This window comes from Grammomys surdaster, unplaced genomic scaffold, assembly GCF_004785775.1.
Source record: "Grammomys surdaster isolate TR1022 unplaced genomic scaffold, NIH_TR_1.0 211, whole genome shotgun sequence".
Lineage (NCBI taxonomy): Eukaryota > Metazoa > Chordata > Mammalia > Rodentia > Muridae > Grammomys > Grammomys surdaster.
Window position 1 is genome coordinate 4,181,005 of NW_021604656.1, and position 10,069 is coordinate 4,191,073.

The 10,069-nt window shown below is 51.6% G+C and overlaps 1 protein-coding gene across 10 annotated transcripts in view; it reads left to right on the forward strand.

Annotated features, from left to right (window-relative positions):
• The first annotated feature begins 689 nt into the window (after positions 1-689).
• The window catches only part of Nsd1 (nuclear receptor binding SET domain protein 1), a 117,885-nt gene continuing 108,505 nt past the window's right edge, over positions 690-10,069 (forward strand). Inside the window, exons 1-3 of one of the 10 annotated variants that reach the window (XM_028772041.1) lie at positions 3,561-3,692; positions 4,833-4,946; positions 5,687-5,776. In XM_028772041.1, the coding sequence (XP_028627874.1) occupies positions 4,917-4,946; positions 5,687-5,776 (120 nt within the window). In that variant the 5' untranslated portion in view covers positions 3,561-3,692; positions 4,833-4,916. Of the gene's footprint in view, positions 746-2,725; positions 2,833-3,560; positions 3,693-3,733; positions 3,775-3,882; positions 3,984-4,832; positions 5,777-10,069 lie in introns of those variants that run through there. The other 9 variants (XM_028772043.1, XM_028772042.1, XM_028772039.1 and 6 more) reach the window with 9 other exon arrangements.

The window sequence follows — 10,069 nt, forward strand, 5'->3', positions numbered from 1 at the left end:
TGTGAAAGTAATGGTCCTGAGACCTTGCACAAAGGGCTTGACCTAATCCTTCTTTGTAGACTAGTAAAGAGTTAAAGGATGAGACGTGTGTCAAGCACTCAGTGGTGTTGAATGCACAATACATGGTTAACACGCATTTATTCTCATCTGTCTCCAGGTGAGGTGTACAGGCCTGGGATAGGTTCTTGAGTTGTGATGAGCAGAGAAGGGCCAAGTCTAACCCCAGAACCCCATCCTACAGACAAACAGCCCTGCCTCACTTGAAGATCCGGCATCTTGCTGAGAATATAGAAGCTGAGAAGATGCTCAACTCAGCTCCAATAAGCACACTGATTGAGTCACAGTGGTAGACAGTTTTATAGTAGGAGGTAGGGAGGTCCTCCAGGGGTTACCCAGGGAAGTCTGATTTTCCCTGGGGGTCCCAGTCTTGTTCCTGTCAGTAACTAGGTCATCCTGAATGGAGGGGATGGCAGGAGGTTAGAGAGAGGGTTTCTGCAGGGTAGTAGTGTGCAGACATCAGCTAATCTCCCACAGTACCTTTAGTTAACCCTTTGTTCCCTGAGGGCGCAGGTTGGCTGGCATAATATCTCACATTTTGCTCTCCCCAGAGCCTGGTGCGTTGCCTAGACTGCAGGAAATGATTGCTGAAGGAAGCAATGAATTACATTTCAGTATTCGTCAAGTACTGTCTGTAATGGTTAAGGATTCAGGATCCTCCCAGTTGCCTGTGACTGAGAGACCGCAGGTGAGGTGACAGAGGCTGGGGGCTGAAAGATAACTTCTTCAAGGCCATCCAGTGGCAGTTCCAAGTACCTCAAAAAGGCTAATCACTGGGAAGAACCTTGGAGTGATTAGCATTGGGGTAACTGCCTGTTAGAAATGAACGGCTCACAATTACTTGTGAAAAAGGAACCAGTGAGAGCTTTCCTATTGAATTGCCTGATGGTGTTAGCTGCAGTTACTCCTCCGTAGAACAAAAGGCCGGTCTCCATGGGATAGGGCCCCAGCCTTTCTCTGGCTAGTTTTAGCAGCAGGGAAAGCTGACAGTCAACTTTGCATCTGGAAAAGTGTCTCCTCTAACCGGAGGGACCTGAGGTCACAGTAACCTCTTCACTCTTGCTTCTGTGCCTTCTCTCAGGAAACCCACTCGCTCCCTTGACAGGGCCAGAGCTCCAGCATTACTGAAGGTATGCTGAAGGCTTATTTTTGAGCCTCCCTTAATGGATTGTGGGTCTTGGACAGCGAACAGCTGGAAACATCCTGAGCTGCTGTTTGCTGGAATCAGTCTCCAGGTGAAGGCCAGGGAAGGATGGAGTTTGGCTCAACCATCGCAGATACCCAACCAGTACAGATATCCGGCAGGGGAATGCCAAAAGTGGCTGTTCTCCCTGGTGGGGTCTAGTTACCAGAGGGCCCCCGGTAAACACTCTACTGGGGCAATAACTAGGCACATTACTAAGCCTCTGGAGGAATGGTGGTCACGTGGCCATCGAGGGCGGCGCCCTCAGCTTTAAAATGAACTCCAAATCACCGAAGGCTTTCTGGAAGAGGCGGGAATTCTTGTGCGGTCCAATATGGCTTTCTCTCAACAACAAGGATGCGCTTAACGCTCTAGGGACCAAGTAAAGCCTGAGGTGAGCTTCTTGCTGTGAAGCAAACCCAGGAAGCAGCAGGGTCCGTGAAGGGAGAAGAGCCTCAGGGGACTAGAGCTGCGGGACCAGGCCTGGCCTGGGTTCCTTGACCTGTCCTTCCACTGTCTTTGAGGAATGGACGCGCTACAGCCCTCCTAGGTCAGGGCGGCGGGGCCCTGATGCTGAGTGCGCGCTCTGAGGGCCCCGTCGTCCTAACGCAGAGCGATCCTAGGCCGGGGGCTTGTGCCTCTCGTGCTTGGCCAGACCGTCCAGCCTGTCGGCTGTCCCCGTGCAGTCCCGCAGGGGTCCCGAGGCCTGGGCCTCGGGGACGAAGCGCGCTCGAGAGGGCCATCTGCCTGGGTGCGGAGAACTGCAGCGTCCGCTGCGCGAGGCGCTGCCCCTCCCGGCCCCCAGCCCCGCGCGCCCGCACCTCTCCAAGCCCGCCAGCGCCCGCAGCCCGGGCCGCCGTGCCAGGCCTAGACCCAGACCCACACTAGGCGCGGGAGGCGGTGCAGGGATTAGTGGACCCCTCCCCCAGAACTCCCCTCGCCCCGCCCGGGGCAGCGAAGACCCCTGGGCCCGAGGGTGACGAAGGAGCTTCGTCCCCGCGGTGTGTGGACTAGGGGCTCAGCCTCGCTGGGCGGCGGCTGCACGGCGGCAGGCCGAGGTGCGGGCGCGCTATTCGACTGCATCCCGGCCGGGGTGCGGGGCGTGGGCTCAGTGCTGCGGGGTCTCTCGGCCTCATCCCTGGGCCGAGGCCACGGTCCTGAGACCAGTGCCCCGGGCGGGTAACCCGACCCAGCTCCCCGGAGCCGCTCACCCCGCACGGCCCGGCCTGGGGAGGGAGAGGGAAAGAGGGAAGGGGGAAGGGAAGGGGTGGTGGGTGAGGGGCTGTGGGGACCGCAGGGCCGAGTCCCCGGCCTGCCCGCGCTGCTCTATAGGGCGGCTGCCCCAGGGCTCCCGGGAGGAGCCAGCCCCCTGCCTCGCGGGCGTCGAGCCTGCGGCTGAAGGGAGCCCCAGGGCTGTTAAAGGCTTGGCTCGGGGAGGCAGACCCGAGCTGCTGCCTCCATTTTGTTTCCTGTTCAGCTTGGTCTGTAGTGGTGGTGGTGTGGGTTTGGGGTGCGGCTGGGCAAGGGGTTCACCTGCGGCCACGTCTGCTCGGGGCCTGGGGCCTCGAAGACCCTATCCCAAGCCCCCCCAGGTGAGCCCTACAGCGAGAGGGGGGTTGCCTTGGCCTCGGATCCAAACCAGCGGGGCTGAGGGCAGGTGCCCAGTGGATGGGGAGCCCGGGCTGTAACCTAAGATGGAGGCCGGGGCTGACGCGGGCCTGAGCGAGGCCGGCAGGCCAGGCCGCAGCCAGGCCAGGTGTCTCCGGGGTTGGGGGTTCAGGATGAGTTAGGGTGCGGTTAGCTGTGTGCAACCAGGGGCTGGCGCGGCGCCCCGAGGTAGGTGAAGGGATCTCAGTGCCACCCACGACGCCCGCAGGCCCCGACACTCCCGGGAGGCGCGCGAGGCCCCCAGGGAGCCTGCCTCAGGCCCCGCCCGGGCAGCAGGGCCAGCCCGTAGGCCCCGGGCCCTGAGCGGGCGCACCGGGGGAGGGGAGGGGGCGGCAGCAGCAGCCACGCTGATTGGGCCGCGAGCCCGCACTTCACCCGCCCTGAACCCCGAAGAGTGAGGCGTGGGTGGGGGGGGGGGGGGGGAGGGAGAGCGCGCGCGCGCGCGCGCGGGGTGGTGTGTGGGGGGCGCGGAGGGCGTGCGCGCGCACCCGGGCCCGCCTCGGTCGCACGCGGGCCGGTGCGAGGCGCTCTCTCCTCAGCACGCGCCGCCGCGGGGGCGCGCGCGGTGGGGGTGTGAGGAGGAGGAGGAGGAGGCGGTGGCGGCGGCGGAGGAGGAATAGGCCGGGGCAGGTCGCGTTCGCTGCTTTCTTGCCCGAAGAGAGACGAGGGGGGAGGGGGGTGCGGCGAGCGGCTCCTCTCTCTGTCCTCCGCTCTGCTCGCGCCCCAGTGTAATGAGGGTCACCCCCTCCCCCCCCAGCTGGCCCGGGAGGGGGCGCGGGGCACGGTAACTAGTGCGCAGGGGGGGGGGACGGGCGGGAGCGGGAGGGAGGAGACAGCCGGGCCGGGAAGATGGTGGTGGCCGTGAGGTGAGGGACTCGGTGGAGGCCGGGTGGCCGAGCAGGGTTGGTGGCCCCGCGGCGCTGCAGCCGCGGCGCCCTCCCCCTCCTCCTCCATCACTACCAGCGGGCCTCAAGGCCTAGCCGGCCGGGCTGCGGCGAACTTCCTCCCAACGCGGCCCGTGCATCGCCGGCCGGCCGTCCCCCCCGCGCGCACCTCGGCCTCTGCTAACCCTCAGGTAGCTGGCTGGGGGTTGGGGGGCGGCGGGGGCGGCTGCCCTCCCGCAGCAAACTTTGCTTGCTGCTGAGTGTTGAGGAGTGCCAACAGCGCTTGCCGGGAGGTGCTGCCGCGGCTGTGGGAAAGGAGCGCGGCCCGGGCAGGCGGCGTCGGCGTCGGCAGCAGCCATGTTTGTCAAGCTGTAGCAGCTGCTTGCTACCCTGATTCGGTTCTGCCGACCGCCTCGGTTGCTCTCCCGGCCGTGTCCCGGTGTCTCGGTCCTTGCAGCTGCGAACCCAGTATGTTTGCAGCCAGGAAGGCGAGCTTCGGGGCACACCCGCCTCGGCCAACTCGCTTGAGGCCTGCGCACGGGAGCTGCAAAGACTCGGGCGCCGGCTGGGCGCGGGGTGCAGCGCTATTGTGACCGCTGCGCCCAGCTTGCGGAGGAGGAGGAGAAGGAGGAGGAGGGGATACCTTTTTGTGCCGCGTCCAGAAGCTGCCCCCGAAACCCGCAGCCCCTTCTCTTTCAAGAGATTTGGCTGTCGGACCTTGGGCGTGGGGAGGAGAGGAGGGTTCCCGATTGAGATCTGGGAATTTTGACTGCCAAAGGGTTTTAATTTTAGTTCAGCCCCAGTGTCCACCAGCCTGCAGTGCAGAGGAACGGGCTGTTTCCATGTGGCAGGATTTACCCAGCTATGGGAAGATGTAGTTCTCACTGAGGCCATTTTCCTGTCGTCAGCCTGGAGAACTTTTCCCGTCCTTGGAAGTGCAGCAGAAAGGCCACTAGGCCTTCAAAAGTGGCTGCCATTTTGAAAAGAAGACTCAGATGGTTTGGTAACTCAGATTGATTGCTGTGTCTTTTGGATTCCAGGTTGATGCGGGCACAGTATGGATCAGACTTGTGAATTATCTAGAAGAAATTGTTTGCTGTCCTTTTCTAATCCAGTGAATTTAGATGCCCCCGAAGACAAGGACAGCCCTTTCGGTAATGGTCAATCCAATTTTTCTGAGCCACTTAATGGGTGTACTATGCAGTTACCGACTGCCAGTGGAACATCCCAAAATGCTTATGGACAAGATTCTCCATCTTGTTACATTCCACTGCGGAGACTACAGGATTTGGCCTCCATGATCAATGTAGAGTATTTAAGTGGGTCTGCTGATGGATCAGAGTCCTTTCAAGACCCTGCAAAAAGTGATTCAAGAGCTCAGTCGCCAATTGTTTGCACTTCCTTGAGTCCTGGTGGTCCAACAGCACTTGCTATGAAACAGGAGCCCACTTGTAATAACTCCCCTGAACTCCAGTTAAGAGTAACAAAGACGACCAAGAATGGCTTTCTGCACTTTGAGAATTTTACTTGTGTGGACGATGCAGATGTAGATTCTGAAATGGACCCAGAACAGCCAGTCACAGAGGATGAGAGTGTAGAGGAGATCTTTGAGGAAACTCAGACCAATGCCACCTGCAATTATGAGCCTAAATCAGAAAATGGTGTAGAAGTGGCCATGGGAAGTGAACACGACAGCATGCCAGAGAGTAGACACGGTGCAGTGGAACGCCCATTCTTGCCATTAGCTCCTCAAACTGAAAAACAGAAAAATAAACAAAGAAGTGAAGTGGACGGAAGCAATGAAAAGACAGCCCTCCTCCCAGCCCCCATCTCACTAGGAGACACAAACGTTACCGTAGAAGAGCAATTTAACTCAATAAATTTATCTTTTCAGGATGATCCAGACTCCAGTACCAGTACATTAGGAAACATGCTAGAATTACCTGGGACTTCATCATCATCCACTTCACAGGAATTGCCATTTGTAAGCAGTTTTTGGTACAACTTAAATATATACTTGAATGTATATATACAGGCCACGTAAAGGGAAACTTTAATTTGTCTTTGGTTCCAGTTCACAGCTGGAAGCTAACCATCAGCTTTTTTAGGGAAATTTTACTTTGATTTTTAAACCATATCTCTGATTTGTGAGTTTGGTTCTTTATAGTTCATTGAGAATTGGCTAATAGTTAATGCTCTAAGGGCATTTGACTGAGGTCAGGGTTACATTTTCAAGATACAGGTAGGTATACATTTGATTCTCTTTAAAAAACAAAGCAACAACAAAACTAAAAAGCTTTGGTCGGCTGATGCCTCAGTGTGGGGAACCAGTCTATGGCTTGGAGTCCTGTTTCTGCATAAAGCATGTGCCAGACTTGCTGCAAGTTGAAGTGCATTTTGGGCATAAATTTAACTTGGCTCAGATGGGAAACTTTCTTGGCCAGTGCTCAAAATTTAAATGAGGTTAATTTTTTCTGAACTACTTGTAAAGTTCCAGTGGTCTACCCCTTTGATGACTGCCACCACTAAGTTATGCTTGATAAGCTTTTCTAGTTTTAAAGTTTGAAGTGTGTCTGTAGATGTGTCTTGTGTGCAAGCATTCAGGTGCATATAGGAATGGAAAGGAATGAGTGAGTCCCTCAGGGTTCTATAGTGTTCCTGGAGGGCAGGAGTTTCTCAGGTCTTACTTTTTAGAACTTAGAATTTCTTGACTAGTTAATGAGCAGTTGACATCTTTAGACCCAGTTTTATCACTTCTAAAATTAAATTTCTGAAAGACCACTTTTAGCTTTACATATTTGGTTCTGATTTTGTTTCAATTCTGACACTACATTGTCATGGTTACTGTTAATGTCACTAAAGAAGATTATATTTTTGTTTAGAGTCAACAGATGCCTGAAAATTACATCAAAAGATTTTATAAGACAAATTTTTATAGTATATAGATAATTGTTTTAAGGACATTAAAATTTTATTTTACTTTATACTTCTGTCAGTCTCTAAAGTTGCAGAGAGAGTGTGGGTGTGTCACCTTTGTTTCTGTTGATTGATATCAGCTATGGTTTCTTAGCTTGACAGTTACAGATTTTTAAAAATTGCTGTGGTGGATATCTCAAATTTGTGTTGTATTGTTTAGGATGTATATTAGAATTTGTAGTTTATTTTGAAAACCTACTGGCAGCTCATAGGTTTTCTTGGGTTCGTGATGTTTATTGTACATGTGTATAGTTTTGTCTTTGCTTTCACACATGCACTGGATGTGAGGGTAGAGCTAGACTCAGTAGGGGCATACAGTAGAAATGTAAACCTGTGCAGCTCCCGTCAGGTGTATGTAGTCTGGTGTTGGTCCTGTTAACTGCTACAGAGCTGAGCGTAGTGGTCCCCGCCTATAGTCTCAGCACTCTGGAGGGTGAACACTCCTGAGTTTCAGGTTCACCTGTGTTACATAGTGAGTTCTAAGTCACCCAGTCTACAGTGTGAGACTTTCTCAAAATAACCACCCTCCCACCAGAAAATGTGACCCTTTTGAGTATATTATGCATCTAACATGGTAGAAATAAACTTTTATAAATGTAGACATTTTTATTTACTCCTGTTTCTTTGTAGTATAAACCTGCATACATTTTATATATTAGGTGACATCTTGAGAAAATATTAGACCTCAAAGTTTGAACAGGTGGTGACCTTATTAACTATTTAGTCTGTACTGTTTCATTGGGCGGGTCTTTATAGCATTGTGGTAAAAAGAGATGTCATGGAAGAGGAAGGTCAAAGCCAGTCAGGTATGGTGGCTCATGCCTGTTTCCTAGCACTCAAGAAACTGAGGCAGAAGGCGTTACTTTGAGGTTGAGGCCAATCTGAGCTACAGTGTTCAAAACAAACAAAAAGATTTGGATTTTTAAGGTACTTCAGAGCATTTCAGTCAGAATCGAGTACTACTGCTGTCCAACTGTGTGGTTCCTTGGGCGTAAACTAAGGCCATCAGGCTTGGTGGCAAGCTCCTTTATCTTCTGTGTGTCATCTTACCAGCTGTGTCGGATGTGTGTGTGTGTGTTTGGTTGTTCGAGAAAGTGTTTTTCTATGTAGCCCTGTCTGTCCTGGAACTCTGTAGACCAGGTTGGTCTTTTTTTTTTTTTTTTTTTTTTTTTTACGAGACAGGTTTTCTCTGTATAGCCTTGGCTGTCCTGGAACTCACTCTGTAGACCAGGCTGGCCTCGAACTCAGAAATCCGCCTGCCTCTGCCTCCCAAGTGCTGGGATTAAAGGCATGCACCACTACTGCCCGGCGGGGTTGGTTTTTTGTTTTTTTTTTTCAGGTTGGTCTTGAACTCAAATAAATTCACCTGCCTTTACCTGAGTGCTAAGGTTAAAGACGTGGGTCACCACTGCCTAGCTCCTATGCATATGTCTCTGAGACAGTGTGTCCTATACTTGTTGAACTTTCTGTATAGCAGAGAATGACGTTGAACTTCTGATCCTCCTACTTCCACTTATCAGAAGGATGGGTTAGCACCCCTGGTTTTTCTTGCTGTATAGCCTAGACTGGTCTCAGACTCAAATCTCCTGTTCGCATGACAGTCATGTGCCACAGTGTGTCCTCATCTACTTCTGAAAAGATTTATTTATTTATTTACTTATTTATTTAATGTATATAAGCACACTGTCGCTGTCATCAGATCCCATTACAGATGGTTGGGAGCCACCATGTGATTGCTTAATTAAACTTAGGATCTCTGGAAGAGCAGTCAGTGCTTTTAACCTCTGAGCCACCTCTCCAGTCTGACTTTGAATCTTTTAACTAAGAATTTCTGATTGCAAACTGATCTTTTCACTTTATGTCATGGTTACTTAAAATGTGATATTAAACTGGATGTTACGGCATATATCAGTAATCCCAGCACTTGGGAGGCTGAAGGCAGGATTTGATTTTGAAGCCAGTCTGGGCTACAGAATGAGATTTAAATGCTGGGTTGTCATAGCACATTAAAAGCAGAAGCAAGTAGATCTCTGAGTTCCAAGCTAGCTACATATACAGTTTAAGGTCAGCCAGAGCTACATAGTAAGATGTTCTAAGAAAGGTGTGTGCTTGCACGCATGTATGTGTGTGTGTGCTGGATTGATTACTCATCCTTGAAGAGTGTCCACTCTTCTAGAGGACCCAGGTTTGATTCCCTGTATCTGTATCAGGCAGCTCACAAACTGCTTGTACCCAGGGAGGCCTGATGTTTCTGATTTCCTTGGTCACACAAACTCATGTACACATACTTTCATCCATATATGAAATTAAAATACAGAATTAAAAATATAAATCTTGAGAGGCTGGAGAGGATCCAGGTTTGATTTCTAGCGCCTATGTAGTGGCTCATAGCCTCCTGTAACTCCAGTCCCAAGAAATCTGACTCCCACTTGCCTCCTCAGGCACTGCATGCAAATGGTACATGGCTATACATGCAGACAAAATGCTTATACACAAAATAAAATGAAAAAAGTAAATTTTAAAATCTTAAAAAAAATTTAACGAATAGTAAGACAGTGGAGTGACACACGCCTGTAATCCCAAAATTTTGAAGGAAAAAGGGTAGTGAGTTCCAGGTCAGATTGGAATACAAGGCACTAAAGTATGTTCGTGTGTCCCCCCCCACCCACTCCCCCGTCTCTCTTTCACACACACACACACACACACACACACACACACACACACACACACCAACCCCCAAACTAAAACTGCATCACCAAAACTTATTGGCATTATAGCTGGGAGTAGTAGAGTTCTGGATTCCCACGCATAGGGCCCTAGGTGCCACGTACAACAGCAGCCAAGGTAGGATTGCGCAAGAGTGCGCAAGGACGGTAGAGGATGGCTGTGGGAGTCCGTCCCCTTACCTGGATCCTGGAGACCAAACTCAGGTTGTTTACCTGCTCAATCATTTTGATAGCCCCCTTGTGTTTTGTTTAATTGTGTGTGTGTGTCTGTGTCTGTGTGTGTCTGCCAGCCACAGTACTCACTTGCAGGTCAGAATAACTCGCTGGATTTAGTTATCTCCTTGTCCCTTGTTAAGGTAATCTCTTGTGTATTCTCTGTACTCCTGGCTATCTGGCCTTAGGAGAGCTGGGATTACAAGTGCAGACCATTGCATCTGGCTTTCTGTGGGTTTGGGGATGGAGCTTGTGTGATCAGGCTTGAAAGGCTAGTAGTTTTACTGACTGAACCATCTTAGCTCTTCTTTTCTTTTTCTTTCTTTCTTTCTTTCTTTCTTTCTTTCTTTCTTTCTTTCTTT